The 20,210-nt window shown below is 62.1% G+C and overlaps 4 protein-coding genes across 5 annotated transcripts; 2 read left to right on the forward strand and 2 right to left on the reverse strand.

The window, feature by feature from the left end:
- The first annotated feature begins 6,218 nt into the window (after positions 1-6,218).
- On the forward strand, positions 6,219-12,779 carry BCAR1 (BCAR1 scaffold protein, Cas family member). Of its 2 annotated transcripts, XM_063410591.1 has the most exons (7): positions 6,219-6,377; positions 7,193-7,882; positions 9,092-9,253; positions 9,399-9,503; positions 9,920-11,068; positions 11,278-11,367; positions 11,720-12,779. In XM_063410591.1, exons 1-7 carry the CDS (start codon positions 6,366-6,368, stop codon positions 12,233-12,235), a joined length of 2,724 nt encoding a protein of 907 aa, XP_063266661.1. In that variant the 5' UTR covers positions 6,219-6,365; the 3' UTR covers positions 12,236-12,779. The 2 variants fall into 2 exon arrangements, with proteins under 2 accessions (XP_063266661.1, XP_063266660.1); XM_063410590.1 differs by lacking the exon at positions 6,219-6,377 and having other exon boundaries at positions 6,824-7,882.
- A 404-nt stretch (positions 12,780-13,183) lies between these two features.
- Positions 13,184-14,489, reverse strand: LOC134557513 (probable D-lactate dehydrogenase, mitochondrial). The gene is made up of 4 exons (XM_063410592.1): positions 14,331-14,489; positions 14,091-14,203; positions 13,740-13,881; positions 13,184-13,653 (listed from the first exon to the last, which is right to left on the reverse strand). Exons 1-4 carry the CDS (start codon positions 14,442-14,444, stop codon positions 13,474-13,476), a joined length of 549 nt encoding a protein of 182 aa, XP_063266662.1. The 5' UTR covers positions 14,445-14,489; the 3' UTR covers positions 13,184-13,473.
- A 538-nt stretch (positions 14,490-15,027) lies between these two features.
- Positions 15,028-17,198, reverse strand: LOC134557690 (chymotrypsinogen 2-like). The gene is made up of 7 exons (XM_063410888.1): positions 17,132-17,198; positions 16,906-17,009; positions 16,707-16,786; positions 16,515-16,593; positions 15,804-15,984; positions 15,286-15,419; positions 15,028-15,211 (listed from the first exon to the last, which is right to left on the reverse strand). Exons 1-7 carry the CDS (start codon positions 17,196-17,198, stop codon positions 15,050-15,052), a joined length of 807 nt encoding a protein of 268 aa, XP_063266958.1. The 3' UTR covers positions 15,028-15,049.
- Positions 17,199-17,893: 695 nt separating this feature from the next.
- Positions 17,894-20,064, forward strand: LOC134557703 (chymotrypsinogen 2-like). Its single transcript, XM_063410901.1, has 7 exons — positions 17,894-17,960; positions 18,083-18,186; positions 18,306-18,385; positions 18,499-18,577; positions 19,108-19,288; positions 19,673-19,806; positions 19,881-20,064. The coding sequence occupies exons 1-7, from the start codon at positions 17,894-17,896 to the stop codon at positions 20,040-20,042; spliced, it is 807 nt and encodes a 268-aa protein (XP_063266971.1). The 3' UTR covers positions 20,043-20,064.
- The last annotated feature ends 146 nt before the right edge of the window (positions 20,065-20,210 follow it).

The following is a 20,210-nucleotide window of genomic DNA, read 5'->3' on the forward strand; positions in this document are numbered from 1 at the left end:
TGGTTTGTGTGGGAAGCAAAAGACAAAGAAATTAAGGATCACATACATTAAGGAGTGTCTGACAGCAGTCATAAAAACTTCTCTCAGAGGTGCCCAGTGTGTGCCCTGATAGCAGCCTGGGGGTCACAGCAAGGGCTTGAATCACTTTCCCTCCTCATTACTGGGGTTGGTGGTGCAATGAAACTCAGAATTGGGGGTGACAAGGTCAATGCAGTCCTGTAGCAGTGCTGCAGGAGTAAGGAAACCTATCCAAGGCATGGCCACACAGGGACATTCAGCAAGTGCAGCTGCCTGGGAGGGCAGGCCGAGGCGCCTGGGTGTGGAACGAGCAGCTGGAGCAATGCACCGTCATCCTGGCTGTCCCTGCTGGTCTGGCTCTGGTGGAGTTGGGCAGCTCCTGATGTCTGGCCTGTGCACATCCTTGGAGCAGAGGTACTCACCAGCGTTTCCCCACAGGATGCTCTGGGCCCCCTTGGCGGGGCAGCCCATTGCTGGTGCTGTGCTGGGGGAAAGCAGCACAAGCCCCATCCCTCCTGCCCACAGGGTGAGCGGTGCTGGCACTGCCCATGGCCCCTTGCCTGTGGCTCTGAGAACAGTTGGGCTCATGTGTCTGCTGCTGAGTCAGCCCCTGCTCTGTGGCCTGCAGGATAGACCAGAACAAAACACCACATGCTCAGGGGAGCTGCAGCCTTTGGCGCCGTGTTCTATACAGAATCAGCTGTAATGGACCTGCTTAAACAAGCCTGAAATTGGACAGAAACAAAACAACAGAGTGATGACATGTTTTCATCTCCAAACACTTCCAAGCCAGTTGCTGCTCTGGCTTAGGTTGCGAAAACAACCAGAGTCCCTGTGCAGGGCACTGTTGTGGGGATATCTCAGCTTGGGGCTCCTGAGTGGCAGTGAATGGCCCTGGCAGGACCCCAGTGGGGGCTGTGGAGCAAGGCAGGTGCTGCTGCAGTAGTTGGGCTGCTCTCCTGCTTGGAATGACAGTGCTGGACCATCTCCAGCGCCTTCTCTCCTTGTGTGCTGTCCTGCCCTCCTTACAGGGTCCCTCCCAACAGGGACCCAAGGCAGCCCAGGCTTGTTTTGCTGCAGGTCCCCAAAGATGCTGAGATGCTGAGGCAGCCACAAACAGGGCTGGGAGGGCTGGGCCTGCTGTGAGTGCTGAGCAGGCAGCCAGGGAAATGATTTGCCTATTTCTCTGCTGTTGCTGAGTGGAGAAGAGGGAATATTTGGGAAAATCTCTGCCCTGTGTCCCCCGTGACTCTGACGCTGGACAGCAGCAGGGAAGGGTCATGTCATCCCTGCACAGGCTGGGACCTCTTGGTGTCTGGCTTCTGGGGGCTGCCAACCAAAACCTTTGCTGCAGCGTGAGTATCCCTGCTGCATTCTAGCACCCTTTCTACTCCAGCAGCTGGGCAGCACCAAGTAGGTAAGAAATGGAAAATCATTCTGTGCATTGTATCATGAGCAAATGCAGAACGGAGATGCAACAAGTACCCTTGGAGATCCCAAAGGCCACAGGCACCAAACCCAGACTTGTTTTTTAAAGCATTTAAGAGCTCCAGGCTGTGTCCATAGTGAGTCCTGCAGCTGCATGCGGCTCTGGATGGCTCGGGGTGGCTTTGGATTCACATGCACACTAACAGTGTTAGAGGGATGTGGCCAGCACAACCTCCCCTGGCATGCTGGTTAACTGGGAAAATTGATGACTCCCAATTTACGGGATCCTGCCTGCCAGCCCCAGCTATGGTCTTCAGAAACCCTCCAGAGCTTTTTCTTCTCTTCAGCTGAGCAAATGTGGAAAATCTTGAAATCTTGGAAGCAACCTGACCTGCTGGAAAAGTGCAGTGTAATGGCAGTGGCCGAGAGCCTCGACTCCCCTCTCTGCTGGGCTCTCCAGCTCATGGCAGCATGATGTGCCCAGCTGAGCCTGAGGATGCTGGGCTGCAGTGCCAGCTCCTAGCCCAGCAGGCTGGGACAGGCTTGGCGGGATGGCCGGGAGGCAGCCTCCAGCCTGGGCTGATTCCTGGCTTCCTCCACGCTCCCAAGTGTCCCACGTTTTTGCTGGGTTGGATCATGTATTCCTCGCCTCTCTTTCCTGAAGACGAGGAGTGATTTACAGGTCTCCAGAAAACACAGCTTGGCTGCTTTGGAAGGAAAAAAATCCAACCAAAACCCCTCTGTGCTTGCTATTTCCATTGCTGAGTCACCTTCCCATGAAGGAGGGAGGGGGGAAGGGGGGCCAGGACCCACGAGCCCTCAGCATCGCCACCAGCCCTTGATGTCCCTGCAGCCCTGCACTTTCTGTTAGGAGCAATGTTCTCAGATGTGAGTCCATCTTTTGAGACATTCCCACCTTGAGCTGTCTTCTCAGGGAAGCTCATATGTTCTCCATGAGTTGGAACACATTTTGGGGATTTGCTTGGGGTAATTTTGGCCCTATAAGGAGTCCCTCACGGCCAAAGCATCACCTCGCCCCAAGGAGCTCCCCCTTCTCTGGGCGCCTGAAGGGGCCCCTTGTGCAGCTGAGCCCCAAACAAGGCTCCAATTGTGTCTGTGTGTCCTGATGGTCAGGGCTTCTGCCACAGCATCCCTGTGCTGGGGCCACGGATAAAACGCAGAGGCTGAGCTTTACAGATCTGCCAGGGTTTGTGGGGGCTGTTACAGGGGCTGTTACAGGGCCACGGGAATCATGACAGAGAGGTAACACTGTGCATTTAAAGCTGCTTCCGTGGAAGGGATGCAGGAATAAATGTTGGCTCTCGACATGGGAGGAGGTTGAACGCTGGTTGGCTGGGGGTGCATCCCATAGCCCCAGGCTATCCCAAGGGGATCCATGGATGGAGCTGCCATGGGGCAAAGTGTGGGAGCTGGGAGAAGGAGGGAACAGGGCATGAAGCTGACCTTAGGAGCGTCTCCCCACAGCAAGGGCAGCAGTTCCCCAAGAGGCAGAGCTGGTGCCTGAAAGGTGATGCTGGCGGCATCATATCCTCTTTTCCAAGATGTTGTTTTCAGCCTCTTTCCACCTCTCCTTCAGAGCAATGTCCCACCCAGCAGCACAGTGGGATCTGTGTTTGCAGTGTGTTCAAAACTAATGAGGAGTAATGGAGTGGCCTGTGGGACTCCCACCACATTTGAGGGTCCCCACCCCAGGGCATCCTTGTGCTGGTTGTGGGTGCTGGCACTGACATTTGAAACTCAGCTGATGGCGATGGCACAGGCAGCCCCTCCTGCAGTCAGCCCCTCCCGCTCCCAGCAGCGAGCCCCAGCCGGGGGCGAGGATCTGTGCCAGCCCTCACTGGGGGATGAATGGGGACATGAACAGAGCCGCTACTGTTGGGGCAGCCTGAGGCCTGCAGTCCGCCTTGGCTTTGCTGGAGATGAGGGGGTGCCCTGCCATCCTGCTCTTCAGAAAGGCAAGCAGCCTCCCCCAGCATCTTCTCTCCACAGCTAAGAACCAACCCAGTGCCACAGAGAAGCACAGGGATAAATCCTGGTTGTGATCCTGTTGGGTCCCGTGATATTACAAGCCAAGAGAAATGTCCTCATTATTTCCAGAATATTGAAGTCTAATAAATCCTGTCCTGCCTTATAGGATTTATTTCTTCATTCATTGCCAGGAGACTCAGTCCTGTGTAATCCTATTGCTGCTCCAGGAGGTGGGGAGTGGCTTTCTGAAGCACAGACCTGGCAGGCTGTGGGCCGGAGCAGGGAGCCTCAGCTGAAGCTGCTGGTCCCGGCAAACTTCCCAAAGCCAGCCCATTTTCTGGTATGTCCCACTGTCTCGGAGCTGTGCCCTGTGTTTGATTCACCAAAATGAATCTCATCCAACGATTGGGGCTCAGCTGGGCCAATGGGACATTAATTGGCTCCTAGCCAATTAATATGGCATGGCTCAGCACAGCCTGCTCCCCCTGTCCATTGTATATCTGCCATGCTCCCCCAAATCTCTCTTTGGAGTCCTGCTACTACCTTCTCATACCATATCCAGCAGGAAAAGCTGCAGAAACTCAGGAATAGCCAGGCCCAGCACAGCCAGGCCCCTGCAGCCGCAGCCTGCCCGTGTGGAGCCAGCCGTGCCTGGCTCACCATACACCAGGGACTCTCTGGGAGACAATGATGGACACATGAATATGGCTGGAAATTTTGCCACTGAAGTGTTTTCCATAGCAACCGTTGCTGGGGCAACCTGCATCCCAAGGAGCATCCATCCCGAAACACCCAGCCCTGTGTCCAGTGGAGCTGGCAGGGAATCACAGCATGGGACTGGTGGGACCCTCGCCGTACCCCACCAGCAGCAGCCCAGGGGTGCTCTGGCAGCCAATCCAGCTCTGAGCAATCCAGTGCTGCAGGGCCCCTGTAATGCTCCACTTTTCATCTTCTTTTTGGCATTTCATTTTCTCAAAGGTAGGAGAAGCCAAAGGAAGACCTGTTGGTGCATGTTGCCCCATGGGTGCTTGGCTGTGGAAGAAGGGATGTACAGGAGCTGTTGCCAACTTGCATCAGCAGATGCAAGCAGTGATTTTTGGCTCTGATGGACCAAAAATGGGATTGAGTTTAACAGTGAACACTTTGATCTGAGCATCAGCACGGAGAGGGAAAAGTGAAATTCCCACTGCTTTTAAGTCCAAAAGCAGGAAGCTTGTGGCCCCTTAGCACCTGCCTGAAGTCATATGGTGGCAGCTTCAACCTGGGGACACCTCAGGGATCCCAGGAGACACTCACTGCTGGCCTGGCTGGCCCACACCAGAGCCAGGGTCTCCAGAGCAAACACACCCTGGCTTCATGGGATCAGCTGTAGAGTGGTGGGAGAAGGGCTGGGGGGCCTGGAGCCCATCCCAAGGATGTCCATGGTGCTCAGTGCCTGCACTGTCACCAGTGTCACCAACAAGAGGAAACCGCAGTCCTCAGGCTGTGCCCGCCGGGGCAGCTGCGGTTTGCGGGCATGACCGCAGTCCCTGCCACCGGATGTCTCCCACCCACAGCTGTGCCTCAGTCTCCCTTTCTGCCAGTGATACACAGGGACACTTGCCTCCAAGCTGGGGACAGTGGTGGTGGCTCAAGCACTGCTTTTTGGGGAAGGTCATGTGTTTGCAATCTGGCCTCAGCTCTGCCGCTGCACCCTGGTGTGGCCTGAAAGTAACCCCGGAGGGTGAGAGGAAATGCCGTGACGGGGACTGCGGCCAGGAGGCACATGCACAGTCAGGGGCACATTCCTGGCCTGTCTCCACACGCACCGCTCGCTCGCTGGCCTGTGGCTCTCCCACAGGCCCACTCGCTGCCCCCTTGCCCATGAGCTCACTGGCTGCAGGCACTCCTTGTGTCCCTTCCCTTGGTTCCCTATGCGCTCTGGCTCTCGCATGCTTGGAGAGCAGCGTGGGTGTCCGTGCAGCTTGTGCATGACCACAGCTCCTGTGCCCCCACGCAGCTCACACATGTGCCTCCCACGGCTCCCAGCTGCAGCCACTCTCCCAGCCTGCTCCCAGCTCTCTGCAGATGATAGCAAGGACTGCAGCACAGCACACAGTGATGCCAAATCCAGGCTTACAGCTGTTGGGGTGCCCTTGGGCCATGTGGCCAGGCTGTTGGAACAGGCCAGACAGGCAGCTGTGGTGTGCCCTGTGCGCCAGGTGTCCCATGTGTGCCAGGGTGTGCCATGGTGTGCCACGTGAGCCATTGCATATACAGCTACCCATTACCTGCCCCTTGTATCCTCCTAGTACACACCATCCCCATTACACACTCCAGAACTCCCCAGTTAGCTCACTGTTACCCTTTACTGCACACCCACTGCACACCTGTTACACACCCATTACCCTTCAATGACCTTTGCTCATTACACACCCATTGCAGAGCCTTTCTCCTTCATTTGCACACCCAGTACACACCCATATAGCCTTTGTTGTACACCAAGTGCAGGCCCACTAGAACACCTGTGGCACACCCTTCTGTGCACAGCTGTTGCATGCCTGTTCCGATCCCCTCACCCTTTGTCGCACTTGGTCACCCCCCTCGGCCTGTGTCTCACCCCTGTCCGGTGTCACCCCCTGCCCGGTGTCCCCCCGTTTCTCGCCCTTTACACACGCGCTCCTCTCCCCTCACAACCCCGGCGCCCCCGCCCCGCCCCTCGCCCGAGACCCCGCCCCCTTCCCGCCCCTCGCGCGGGGCCCCGCCCCCCGGGCGGTGCAGCCAATGGGGGCGGGCGGAGCGGCCGGGCCGGGCGCGCGCGGCGCTATAACGATCCCTACGGCGCCGCCGCCGCCCGCGCGCCCCGGCCCCGCCGCCCCCGGCCCGGCCCGGCCCTCGGCCCCGCACCCGGCCCGCCGCCCCCGCTGCGGCCGGAGCGGCCCCGCGGGAAGATGAACTACCTGGTGAGCGGGGGCACGGGGGAGGACACGGGGGCGTGTGCGGGGACAGGTAGGGCGTGGGGGAACGGCTGCTGGGGGGCCGTGTTGGAGGAGGAGGACGAGGAGGAAGGCCGTGGCCCCCTCACCGCTCGGCCCGGGCTGGGCTTCTCGTGTGCGGCCGATCCCTCTGGAGTGACCTTGGCCGAGCTTCCCCGCTCCGAGGCGGCGAGGCCTTGCCTGCCCCCGCTCCCTCCCGGCGGGTCAGGGCGCTGCGGGACTCGCAGGGGGCCCAACGGGGCCAGGGGCCTCCCCAGGCCTCCGCCCCGCCGGGCGGGGCGGCACCGGCGGCGGGCAGGGCCGCGGGACAGCCGGGAGTCCGGCCCGGCCGTCCCGGGCGGGCTGCGCCCTGTCCCGCCGCCACGGCCCCGAGCAGCGCCGGCAGGTGCTGCCGTGGCCCGGCTCGGGGAGCCCGCGGGGTGGAAGGGGCCCGGGGCCGGCGACGGGTGCCGTGCGATGGCCACGGCCACGGCTGACTCACCGCCCCGGCACTTCCTCCCAATCGGCGGAGGGAAGGGGCGGGAGAGGCAGAGGAGGCCCCCCGAAACCGGGGAGGCGGAAGGGCCCGGCCCCTTCCCAGAACCACCTCTGGGAAGGGTGGGTTTTGCTCCAGCGAGGAATCCCGCGGTGGCTGGAACGGGGAGCTCCAGCTGGCGGGAGCTGCGCGGCGAAGCCCCCGGCCCGCGGGGCTCCGTGCCGGTGCTGAGCTGCCGCCCGCCGGGATGACGCCTCACCGGCCGGCGGGGCCCGGCTCACCGCCCCGGCGCGGGGCTCTCTTCCAGAACGTGCTGGCCAAGGCGCTGTACGACAACGTGGCCGAGTCCCCGGACGAGCTCTCCTTCCGCAAGGGCGACATCATGACGGTGCTGGAGCGCAACACGCAGGGGCTGGACGGCTGGTGGCTCTGTTCGCTCCACGGCCGGCAGGGCATCGTTCCCGGGAACCGCCTCAAGATCCTCGTGGGGATGTACGACAAGAAGCAGCCGCAGCAGCAAGCGCCTGTCCCGGCACAGGGGCAGGCACCGCCGCAACCATCGGTACCCCAGCCGGCTCTGCCCTTCCTCCACCAAGGGGGCTACACCCCGCTGTCGCCTGCCTCGCAGTACACACCCATGCACTCTGCTTATGCTCCTCAAGGGGACAATGTCTACCTGATGCCAGTCCCCAACAAGGGACAGCAGGGTCTGTACCCGTGCTCAGCACCCACTGGACAGTTTCCTCCTGCCCCAGCTAAGCAGCCCTCCACCTACCCTAAGCAGGCAACTTCCCACACCTTCCCCAGCCCCGGCCAGGAAATCTACCAGGTGCCCCCGTCCCTGGGCCAGGCAGCAGAGGCGTACCCAGGGGGCTCTGCCAGTCCCCCCCAGGATGTCTACCAGGTTCCTCCCTCAGCTGGTCAGGCTCAAGAAATCTACCAGGTGCCACCGTCATTGGACATGAGGAGCTGGGAAGGGCACAAGCCCCAGGGAAAGGTAGGATGGGGGGACTGGAGTGGGGAGTATGTTGTGTTTGTGGGGTGCTCTGTGGTTGGTGGGTGCAAGTTGGTGGCACAGCTTGGGTTTATCAGCTTGCTACTCTTGGAGCAGGCAGCCCATGTGCCCATTGCTGGGGTTGTGTGGGCAGCCTTGCCCACACTGCTGGCAGAAGTGGGTGCACTGGGGGAGTCTCTGCAGTGGCTGAAGTGCCCTGGTGGTGTGAGCTACCTCTCTTGGGTCTGGCACAACATTCAGCACTCTGGTCCTTGTGGTCTCTTGTGTGGGCTCTGCTGGTGTCACCCAGGGCATGGCAGTGTGTCGGGTATGGGCACAGCGTTGGTAACCCAAGAGCTGTTTGGGGATGCCAGGTTCTGGAGCTGTGGAAGTAGCTGTGGTACCCAGCACAATGCTGTGAGGTTTTTGTTCCTCCTGGGAGCGCACACAGGAACAGGCAGGCAGTGCCAGCATTTCCCGACTGTGCCAGGCAGCCTGCCAGTACTTGCTAGGTACATGGGTGAGGCAAGGGTGAGCCACCAGGCTGTCCCCAGCATGGAGCCTAACGGCTGCATCCCGGACACCCTCCTCCTTCTGGCTCTGCCCCTTCCCTGGCACGTCATCCCGGGGAAGAGGAGTGAGGTGCTTTCAGTATCGTGTTTTCTGGGAAGGCTACTCCAACTCATACCCTTGGGAAGCAGCCAGGGATGGGAGGGAGCTGCCAAATCACAGCCAGGGCACAAGGAACATCTGAAAAGGAAGAACCAGCCCAACACCTCAGCCCTCCTTGGCACCGGTTGGGCAGGGTGCCATTACCCTCTGGGTTTGGTTATTTTCCGCTCTGATGTCACCATGAAATGACCTATTCTGGCATGGAGCTGTGGGCAGGGATCTCCAGGCATTGGCAGACCCCGGCCCACGCCGGGATCGCCGTTGCCTTCTGCACGCCACGGCCGTGCCGGCCGGGCTTTGTCTCTCCCTGAGACTCTATCGCCGCTATAAATAACCGGTGATATCATCCCGTCCCCGGCATCGCCGCACACCCGGCCGGGGAGCGCCCTCCCGTGGCACCAGGCAGACCCTAATTCCAGGCAATCCAGTACAGAATCCAGCAACCATCCTCTGTCAGGCGTCATTGCTGGGTTTTGGGGGGATGATGCGGGGTGGAAGATACTCAGTGTGGCCACATCAATGTCTTTTCCCTCTTTCCAGGTGCTGGTGCCCACCCGTGTGGGCCAGGTGTATGTCTATGACTCCCCCAAGGGTGAGCAGGTTGAGTACGATTTCCCTCGCCACCTCATCTCCTCAGGCTCTCAGGAGATCTATGATGTGCCGCCTGTCCGAGGAGGGGTCCCAAGCCAGTTCAGCCAGGAGGTAAGGCTGCTTTGGGTGTCAAGGGGGAATCTCTGGCTCTGCCTGTAAGAATGGGAGATGATCTGTCATTCCCAACTGGTCCCTGAGAAGAGCTAGGTGGCCACACCATCTCTGACACATTGTCCTGTGTCCCCCCCACCTCCAGGTCTATGACACCCCTCCCATGGCAGTGAAGGGTCCCAATGGGCAGGACCCGGGGCAGGAGATCTATGATGTGCCCCCCAGCGTGGAGAAGAACCTGCACCAAACTGTAAGTGCTGCTGGGAAGCTCCCAGCTTCTTTGTGTAAGAATGACAAACAGATTTTTACAGGGAGAAAAATAATTTACTCGATCAGTCTCCCCAGAGATGTGGTGATGTCCCTGGCACTGAAGGCTTTCAGAATGCCAAGGAGGGGGTTCACATCCAGGAGAAGAGGTTGGACCAGATGGTCTTTCAGAGTCCCTTCCAACCTTGGCTGCTCTAGGATTTTTTGATTCCTGTCCCAAAGGGCAGGGGCACCCCTGGGATGCATGGCTTCATTCCTGTGCCCACCTGGTGCCGTTTTGGATGCCCAGTGCTGGCACTTGCATGCCCTGTGGCTCGGGGCAGCCAGTCTGTGCCTCCACACCTGCCCCAGGTCAGCTCTCCCAGCAGTGCTGACAGTGCCACTGCTGTGCCTTTGCAGGTGTACGATGTCCCCCCTTCAGTGAGCAAGGATGTGCCGGATGGTCCAGCACGGGAGGAGACCTATGATGTGCCACCCGCCTTTGCCAAGCAGAAAGCCTTCGACCCCTCCCGCCACCCCCTCATCCTGGCTCAGCAGGAGCCCTACTTGCCAGAGGATGTCTATGATGTGCCCCCAGCAGCTGGGAAAGGTGCTCCTGAGCTGCCAGTCTCCCACGAGATCTACGATGTGCCCCCCAGCCTCAAGAAGCTGGGGGGATCCACCTTCTCATCCCAAGAGGTGTACGATGTGCCCCGGGACCTGCATGCCCCAGGCAAGGGCTCTGTGGACACGGAGGGCGAGTACATCTACGACGTCCCACCACAAGTAGACCGCGAGGCCAAGGGCGCTGATGCCAAGCGCCTCTCGGCCTCCAGCACAGGCAGTACCCGCAGCAACATCTCCACATCCTCGCTGGACGTGGTGCCTGTGAAGGAGTCGGCTAAGGGAGCCGGCAAGGAGTTCTCCCTGGACTTGGATGCCGCCATGGAGACACTGGCCAAGCTCCAGAGTGGCGTTAGCAACGCTGTCTCCTACCTCATGTCCTTTATCAGCACCAACTGGCGCAGCCCCGAGCACATGGAGGTGAACGCTGCCAACATCCGTGGGGCAGCCGAGGGCGTCCGGACAGCCCTCCGGGACCTGCTGGAGTTTGCCCGGGGGGCAGTGGGCAATGCTGCCCAGGCCTCTGACCGCTCCCTCTACACCAAGCTCAGCAAGCAGCTTCAGAAGATGGAGGAGGTCTACCAGGCCCTGGCACGGCATGGCCAAGCGCTGGACGCTTGCCAGTGGGCCCCCAGTGCTCTGGCCAGCAGCAAGGCGGGCACAGATGACTTGGAGCACTTCATCATGCACTCACGTGGTGTTCCTGATGACACCAAGCAGTTGGCTTCCTTCCTGCATGGCAATGCCTCCCTTCTCTTCAAACGGACAAAGCCGGCGGTGGAGAGTGGTGGCCATGGGCCCCCTCACCCCTCCGACAAGGCCAGCAGCATCCAGTCACGGCCCCTGCCTTCCCCTCCCAAGCTGCTGGCCCAGGAGTCGCCTGACGGGCCCTACGAGAACAGTGAGAGTGGCTGGATGGAGGATTATGACTATGTCCATCTCCAGGTGGGCACGGGTTTGGGGGCTGCTTCCCACAGGGAGCATTATGATGGTGGCTCCCTGGCACAGGGGGGATTAGGCAGCTCTGCTTCCACCTATGTTTTGCTCTTACCCTCCAGCTTGAGGGTTTTGAGGACCAGAGATGTCCCAGGGCAAAGTGGGAGCTCTCTGGCAAGGCTGATGTTACTGACCCCTTCCATGTCATGCCCCTGCAGGGCAAGGAGGAGTTTGAGAAGACCCAGAAGGAGCTGCTAGAGAAAGGCAACATCATCCGGCAGAGCAAGGACCAGCTAGAGCACCAGCAGGTAAGGGCACTGGGGCAGGCAGGTGGGTGCTGCTGCACACAGCGCTTGGGGCATACAGGGCCCCATGTCCTGCTTCTCTTTAACCTCTGCTGCTGGTCTGACCACAGCCCTATTCCCTGGATGTTCTCATGGTGCATTCTACCTTGCCTTCCATGCCAGTGCTGTGCCAATGAGGAGGGGTGTAGGCACCTTGATCCTGGAGAGGAGCCTGGCACGGCTCTCCTGGGGCTGGCACTGTCCCTCACTGTGTGCCCTGGGGCTGGTGGCCATGGCTGCCTGTGCTGGTGGCTCCATGGAGGGGAGCAGGTGCTGGCTCAGTGGTCACCCTGTCCCATGCCTGTCTCTCCCCCAGCTGAAGCAGTTTGAGCGGCTGGAGCAGGAGGTGACACGCCCCATCGACAACGACCTGTCCAACTGGAGCCCCCCCCAGCACTACAGCCCCGCGCGGGGTGGGGGGACACTGTGTCCTGCCGACCGCCAGCTCCTCCTCTTCTACCTGGAGCAGTGCGAGGCCAACCTCACCACGCTCACCAATGCTGTCGATGCCTTCTTCACCGCCGTCAGCACCAACCAACCTCCCAAGATCTTCGTGGCCCACAGCAAGTTTGTCATCCTCAGCGCCCACAAGCTCGTCTTCATTGGGGACACGCTGTCGCGCCAGGCCAAGGCCCAGGACGTCCAGCACAAGGTGATGCACTACAGCAACCTCCTGTGTGAGATGCTCAAGGAGATCGTGATGACCACCAAGGCAGCCGCCCTCCACTACCCATCTCCTGCCGCCTCCAAGGACATGGTGGAGCGCGTCAAGGACCTCGCCAACAGCACGCAGCAATTCAGGATGGTGCTGGGCCAGCTGGCAGCCATGTGATGACCTCATGGCCACTGTCCCCTCTCTCGGGCCCCCACCCTTCCCCAGACGTGCATTTCCCTCCATGCAAGTCCTCTCTACCCGGTGTAAGCAGACATGTGCATAGAAACTCCCGTGCACACTGGGGGGTGTGGGGCTCTGTGGGAACAGAGGTGAGGGGCTGCAGCCATCATCACACCCCTCCCTCCTCCCTCTGGCCGGGGGCCAGGAATGGCTTGAGCTGTGCCCGTAATGACACAAAGCTGGGAGGTGGACCTATGTCTACTCTTTCCCTGCTGTCCTCTCCATACAAAACCGGCAGCCAGTTCTGGGCTGAAGGGCATGGGGCCATGTCCCTGGTGAGGCAAGGATGAGCCTGGCAATTGAGATGCCCTTTGTGATGCTGTGGCTGCTCTACTCTCCAGGGGACTGTATGGTGCACTCTGGAGAACTCTGGTGGCCTGGAGATTCTAATGGTGTGGAAGCCATCCCCTGTGATGGTGGGACAGTGTGACAGAGATGGGTTGTACTGTCCCCTTGTGTGCTGGAGGCTGGGGATAGGGATCCCCAGGGGGTTAAAGGGGTGGTGGGGAGCTGCTGGGGCAGGAAGGGGCTAACCTGTGCGTTCTCATGTCTCGGGTTGCGCTACAGTACCAGCAGTGACCGAAACGCGAACCAAAACTGGTGCCTTTTGAACACGGGAAGCTTCCGCTGGTTCCCGGAGCTACCAAGTGGCAGCCCACTCCAAAACTTGGCCCCAAGTCCCTCAGCAGTATAAAGAGTTGCCTAGAAACACCCCTTATCTCCTGGGTATCTGCGTGTGCTTGCTGGGTGAGGGAGAGGCCCTGTGGCAGGGCTGGGGACCTCCTGTCGTCCTAAAACATCTTCTAGCCTTTGGAGACTGTTGGTGCACAGAGGATTAAAGAGGCACAAGAGGGCTGGGAGGAAATGAAGGGTGGCAGTACAGGGCAATAGGGCACCACAGGCCCTGAATCACTATGAGGTGGGTGTCCTCACAGCACCTTGCAAGGTGCCATGGCCACCGTGGGAGCTATGGGTTTGGTGTTGCAGACAGGATGGTAGCCCCTGACCCCAAGCATTCCCAGTCCTGCTGTGCATCCCTTCCAGAACTACAGAAACCATGGCACCCTCAGTCCTAGAGGCACATTACTACTGCCCTGCAATAACAGCACACCTATGGATACGCCACAATCCATAGCTCCTCAAGTGTGTCCTCATCCCCAGACTCTCCAATGCTGTCACCCCCAGACCCATGACCCCCTCCTGCCCACAGTACCAACAGGAAACCAGAGCCCGGTGCCACGCAGGTGCTTATTGAGGGCCTTGCGGGTGACACCGGGCTCCACCGTCACCGAGAAGTCCTCGAGGCTCAGCTCTGCGATGGCGTCCATGCGACTCAGGTCAAAGCAGACGCCGCCCTGGCACAGGGGCACCCAGGGCTCTGGGCACGGCCAGGCACCAAGAGAGAGCCCCTGGGGGCTCAGAGGGGCCGGGGAGCCGATACCTGCACGGCATTGACGCCTCCTTCCAGGCCGGTACCGGTGCCAAAGGGCACCATGGGCACACGGCAGCGGTGACAGAGGGCTGCCAGCTCCTGCACCTGCCCCACCGCCTGCGGCCACACCACGACGTCCGGGGGGGCACAGCTGCGGGACAGGCAGCACCACTGACCAACTGACTCAACCCCCTGACCCTCCCCGTGGCCCTTCCCCAACCCGGACCTGTCACACGCCCCTTCCCTTCTCCATGGCCCCACTGTAGCCAAACATTTCCCATCCCCCGATCTCTTCCCTTCCCTATGGCCCTTCTCCTCCCCAGACTCCTCCCCAGGGGTCCCAGCTCCAGGGCCACTCACGGGTGCATGGACTCATCGTGGCCGTGCTGCTCCCGCACCGCCGTGGCCGTGGAGACATTGGGGGCTCCAACCACGGCCCTCAGGGCCTCCACGAAGTCAGGGGGCAGCGCGGGCTGCGAGGGGAACAGCGGGGACCCGTCAGGGATGCAGTGGGGAGGGTCTGATCACGGCCATGGGCCAAGGGCACGAGCCCGAGTGGCCGCCTCAGGACCTGAGAGCCCTTCGGAGCCCCGGCCCCACCTTGGAGCAGCAGCTGCGGCGCCCCAGGGCTGCCCCCAGCGCCAGCACCCTCCGCAGCGCCATATCGAGACGGGACAGCAGCGGCAACACGGGAACTGCACAGGACCAGGACATTGCCCTGCGCGCAGCCTGCCTGTCCCTCCCCCGCGCTGACACCTTAAGGTGGCTCCAGCCACACGCGAGTGCGTCCCTGGCAGAGGAACCTGGGGCCCACCAGTGCCTGTGGCCATGTTCCCACGCTGTCCCCCGCCTCAGCGGAGTCACTGCATTCACCACGGCCCCCCTGCTCTCCCACGTGCCCCCGTGCCTGCTCAAGTAACCCCGCAGTTGGTCAGGGGGCCATGACCCCAGAGGAGACCACCTGTCCCATGCCCCTCCCCTCCCTGACAGGAGGCACCCTGTGCCCCTGCCCATCTGTCCCCATTCCCAGCCAGGTGTCCCCATGCCCCCCTGTCCCTCTATTCCTGTGCACAGCCCCGTTTTCCCGTTCAGGACCAGCAGCCGCCACGTCCCCGTGTCCATCTGTCCGCATTCCCAGCCGGGTGTCCCCGTGCCTCTCAGCCCTCCTGCCCAGAGGACTGACCCCAGCCCACCGCATGCCCCCATTCGCAGCCGAGTGTCACCCGGCCGCCCGCCTGCCCCGTGCCCCGCTCCCGCCGGTCCCGGCATGGTGACAAGGACACAGCGTGCTCAGGGGGTGGCAGCGTTTATTGCAGGCCTCAGTTGGCCTCCAGGATGGAGTCGATCCAGTCGCGGAGCTTGGTGACGCGGGCGTACACGCCGGGCGTCTTGGTGTCGCAGGTGCTGCTGCCCCAGGAGACGATGCCCACCAGGTTCCAGGCGCCGTCCTTCTGGCACACCAGCGGGCCGCCGGAGTCGCCCTGCACGGGGCAGCGGGTGAGCGCCGAGCCGGGGCCCGGGGGCGCCGCGGGCGGCGGGGGCCGGGCACACGTACCATGCAGGACGAGGCTCCGTCGGCGCCGGCACAGACCATCACGTCGCGGATGCGGAAGCCCCAGAACTCCTTGCACTGGGTGTTGGTGAGCAGGGGCAGAGCCACCTGCTGCAGCACCGCCGGCGTGTGCGAGGCTGCGGGGAGTGGGCGGCGTCAGCGCCGGCACCGGGGGCGCAGCGGGAATGGGGAAAGGGCTGGGATGGGCACGGGGGCGACAAGGAGGACAGGACCATGGTGAGGGAGGAGATGGGGACAGGATTGCGTCAGGGTTGGGCATTGGGGATGAGGAATGGGATTGGGAGGAAGATGAAAGATGGGGATACGGGAATGGGATGGGGATTCAGATTTCAATGCGGATCTGGATGGGAGATTGGCATGAGCATTATGATTCCGATGAGGACAGGGACTGACCATATGGATGAGGAAGGGAACGGGGAAGACAGAGCACAAGGATGGGGATGGGGATTCGGATGAAGCAGGGGACAGGAATGGGGGCGAGGACAAGAAAGTGCGGTTACCGCTGGAGTCAGTGAGCCCCCAGCCAGTGGTGACGCAGGTCATTCCCCCCGGGAACTCGTCAGTGGCCTTGGGCAGGCAGACGGGGGACACGCGATCCGACAGCTGCGCTGGAGTGGCCAGTTTGATCAGGGTGATGTCGTCGTGGATGGTCAGCATGTTGAACTTGGGGTTCTTGAAGACCTGAAGCAGGTACCACTGCTCTCAGCACCTGCACCCCCTGCCAGAGTGCCGGGCACTGGGCACTCCACAGGGATCAATCGGGACCTCGGGGACCGATGGGGACCCCAGGGATTGGTCCTGTGGGTCCCGTGGTGGCAGGGCGTCTGAGTTGCAGAGCCCAGTCCCTGGCATGCAGGGAAGCAGGGATGCCCCAGGTCACATCCCCTGCGGGAATGAAATGGACCCTGAGACCTAAACCCCTATCCCTTGGGAGTTCCTGGGAACATGGGGACAATCCAGGGCACCTGACCTGAAGGATGAGTAGGAGCAGGGGCACCCCAGGGGATTGCAGTGCAGGGATGTGGGACACCATGGACACCCCTGGAAACCCTGACCCTCAGGATAAGGGGAACCAGGGACTCCTCAGGAACACAAACCCCAGAACGGAACACCACACCCCAGCACAAGGGGGACCCAGACATGAGCCCCCAGGCCGCCTGTGGCACCGGCCATGGGACCCCGCAGGCACACGGAGCCCTCCCCGCGGCTACCTTCTCGATTTGCAGTTTCTGCTGATCAGGGCCGGGTGCGTCCTGGTCGTAGGCGCCCACCACCACGGTGTCGGTTTTCCTGGGCACAGGCAGGCACTGAGCACAGGGCACTGGCACAGGGACCGGGGGTTCCCCGGACACCCTGTGCCCATGCCCAGCCCCGGCCCGGCCGGCAGCAGAGCCGGTGCCTACCTGACGCCACAGTGGGCAGCGGTGACCACCCAGTTCTCGCTGATCAGGGACCCGCCGCAGAAGTGGAAGCCGTTGTAGCGCTGGAGGGGAGAGCTGCCCTCAGCCCCCGGCACCGCCACCGGCACAGCCGCCGGCGTGCTCCGTGCACGGCCCCCCACACAACACCCACCCCTGCCCCCGGCCCGCCTCGGCCTCTCACCTGGAGGGACACCTGCCATGGCCAGGACCCTGCCACCGCCGGCTCGCCGTTGACAATGCGGTTGTAGCCACGGATGACGGGTGTGATGGCGGGCACGCCGCAGTCTGCGGGGCACAGGCAGCCGTGGGACTTCAGCTCTGGCCACCCCCGCCCCGTGTCCCCTCCCCTCCACTCCCACCCACCCGAGCCCCGAGCCCGCCCCACCGAGCCCCCTGACCCCACGCACTCTCAGGGAGGGCGGCACGGGCAAAGCCCGCCAGCGCCAGGCAGCTCAACACCCACAGCAGAGCCATTTCCACTTGTGAGGACAGATCTGCCCGGCACCCCGTGGCTCTTATATGCACCCCTGGGCACCTCCCCGCTGCTGCTGGCCTTGCCACCGTGGCCTTGGGAGATAGCCTGACACCTGCTGTGGCTCCAGGACATGGCCTGGGAGCATGGCACCTGGAGCCAGTATCCATGGCTATCCAGCACTGGCCTGGATTAAGTGCTGGCTTCAAAATGTCCTTGGAATCATCCCAGCTGGCCCATGTCCTTCCTAATTGGGGTCCCAGAGCTGGACACAGCACTGCATGCATAGTCTCAGTACAGTAGAATAGAGGAGCAAGATCCCCTTGACGTGCTGCTGAGGCTGTTGCAGTTGTAGCCAAAGATAAGCTGGGGCTTTCTGGGCTACTTGCACACTTTATCACGGAGTGGTGAAATTTGGAAGGACAATGGAGTTCACCTAAGCCTGGGATTGCAGAGCCCTTCCAGGCTGCCACCCAAGTAGGAGGACAGGGTCCCTGTTCATCCAGCGGTCCAGGTGCCTGGGACACCACAGAGTTAGGTGAGAAGGTTCTGGGGCTGGCAAAATGCCGGTGGCACCAGAGCAGGTGCCAGGCTATCTCCCAAGGCCACGGTGGCAAGGCCAGCAGCAGCGGGGAGGTGCCCAGGGGTGCATATAAGAGCCACGGGGTGCCGGGCAGATCTGTCCTCACAAGTGGAAATGGCTCTGCTGTGGGTGTTGAGCTGCCTGGCGCTGGCGGGCTTTGCCCGTGCCGCCCTCCCTGAGAGTGCGTGGGGTCAGGGGGCTCGGTGGGGCGGGCTCGGGGCTCGGGTGGGTGGGAGTGGAGGGGAGGGGACACGGGGCGGGGGTGGCCAGAGCTGAAGTCCCACGGCTGCCTGTGCCCCGCAGACTGCGGCGTGCCCGCCATCACACCCGTCATCCGTGGCTACAACCGCATTGTCAACGGCGAGCCGGCGGTGGCAGGGTCCTGGCCATGGCAGGTGTCCCTCCAGGTGAGAGGCCGAGGCGGGCCGGGGGCAGGGGTGGGTGTTGTGTGGGGGGCCGTGCACGGAGCACGCCGGCGGCTGTGCCGGTGGCGGTGCCGGGGGCTGAGGGCAGCTCTCCCCTCCAGCGCTACAACGGCTTCCACTTCTGCGGCGGGTCCCTGATCAGCGAGAACTGGGTGGTCACCGCTGCCCACTGTGGCGTCAGGTAGGCACCGGCTCTGCTGCCGGCCGGGCCGGGGCTGGGCATGGGCACAGGGTGTCCGGGGAACCCCCGGTCCCTGTGCCAGTGCCCTGTGCTCAGTGCCTGCCCGTGCCCAGGAAAACCGACACCGTGGTGGTGGGCGCCTACGACCAGGACGCACCCGGCCCTGATCAGCAGAAACTGCAAATCGAGAAGGTAGCCCCAGGGAGGGTCCGTGTGCCTGCGGGGTCCCACGGCCGGCTGCCACAGGCGGCCTGGGGGCTCATGTCTGGGTCCCCCTTGTGCTGGGGTGTGGTGTTCCGTTCTGGGGTTTGTGTTCCTGAGGAGTCCCTGGTTCCCCTTATCCTGAGGGTCAGGGTTTCCAGGGGTGTCCATGGTGTCCCACATCCCTGCACTGCAATCCCCTGGGGTGCCCCTGTTCCCACTCATCCTTCAGGTCAGGTACCCTGGATTGTCCCCATGTTCCCAGGAACTCCCAAGGGATAGGGGTTTAGGTCTCAGGGTCCATTTCATTCCCGCAGGGGATGTGACCTGGGGCATCCCTGCTTCCCTGCATGCCAGGGACTGGGCTCTGCAACTCAGACGCCCTGCCACCACGGGACCCACAGGACCAATCCCTGGGGTCCCCATCGGTCCCCGAGGTCCCGATTGATCCCTGTGGAGTGCCCAGTGCCCGGCACTCTGGCAGGGGGTGCAGGTGCTGAGAGCAGTGGTGCCTGCTTCAGGTCTTCAAGAACCCCAAGTTCAACATGCTGACCATCCACGACGACATCACCCTGATCAAACTGGCCACTCCAGCGCAGCTGTCGGATCGCGTGTCCCCCGTCTGCCTGCCCAAGGCCACTGACGAGTTCCCGGGGGGAATGACCTGCGTCACCACTGGCTGGGGGCTCACTGACTCCAGCGGTAACCGCACTTTCTTGTCCTCGCCCCCATTCCTGTCCCCTGCTTCATCCGAATCCCCATCCCCATCCTTGTGCTCTGTCTTCCCCGTTCCCTTCCTCATCCATATGGTCAGTCCCTGTCCTCATCGGAATCATAATGCTCATGCCAATCTCCCATCCAGATCCGCATTGAAATCTGAATCCCCATCCCATTCCCGTATCCCCATCTTTCATCTTCCTCCCAATCCCATTCCTCATTCCCAATGCCCAACCCTGACGCAATCCTGTCCCCATCTCCTCCCTCACCATGGTCCTGTCCTCCTTGTCGCCCCCGTGCCCATCCCAGCCCTTTCCCCATTCCCGCTGCGCCCCCGGTGCCGGCGCTGACGCCGCCCACTCCCCGCAGCCTCGCACACGCCGGCGGTGCTGCAGCAGGTGGCTCTGCCCCTGCTCACCAACACCCAGTGCAAGGAGTTCTGGGGCTTCCGCATCCGCGACGTGATGGTCTGTGCCGGCGCCGACGGAGCCTCGTCCTGCATGGTACGTGTGCCCGGCCCCCGCCGCCCGCGGCGCCCCCGGGCCCCGGCTCGGCGCTCACCCGCTGCCCCGTGCAGGGCGACTCCGGCGGCCCGCTGGTGTGCCAGAAGGACGGCGCCTGGAACCTGGTGGGCATCGTCTCCTGGGGCAGCAGCACCTGCGACACCAAGACGCCCGGCGTGTACGCCCGCGTCACCAAGCTCCGCGACTGGATCGACTCCATCCTGGAGGCCAACTGAGGCCTGCAATAAACGCTGCCACCCCCTGAGCACGCTGTGTCCTTGTCACCATGCCGGGACCGGCGGGAGCGGGGCACGGGGCAGGCGGGCGGCCGGGTGACACTCGGCTGCGAATGGGGGCATGCGGTGGGCTGGGGTCAGTCCTCTGGGCAGGAGGGCTGAGAGGCA

The sequence above is a fragment of the Prinia subflava genome, chromosome 13 (assembly GCF_021018805.1).
Source record: "Prinia subflava isolate CZ2003 ecotype Zambia chromosome 13, Cam_Psub_1.2, whole genome shotgun sequence".
In the NCBI taxonomy this organism is placed as follows: domain Eukaryota; kingdom Metazoa; phylum Chordata; class Aves; order Passeriformes; family Cisticolidae; genus Prinia; species Prinia subflava.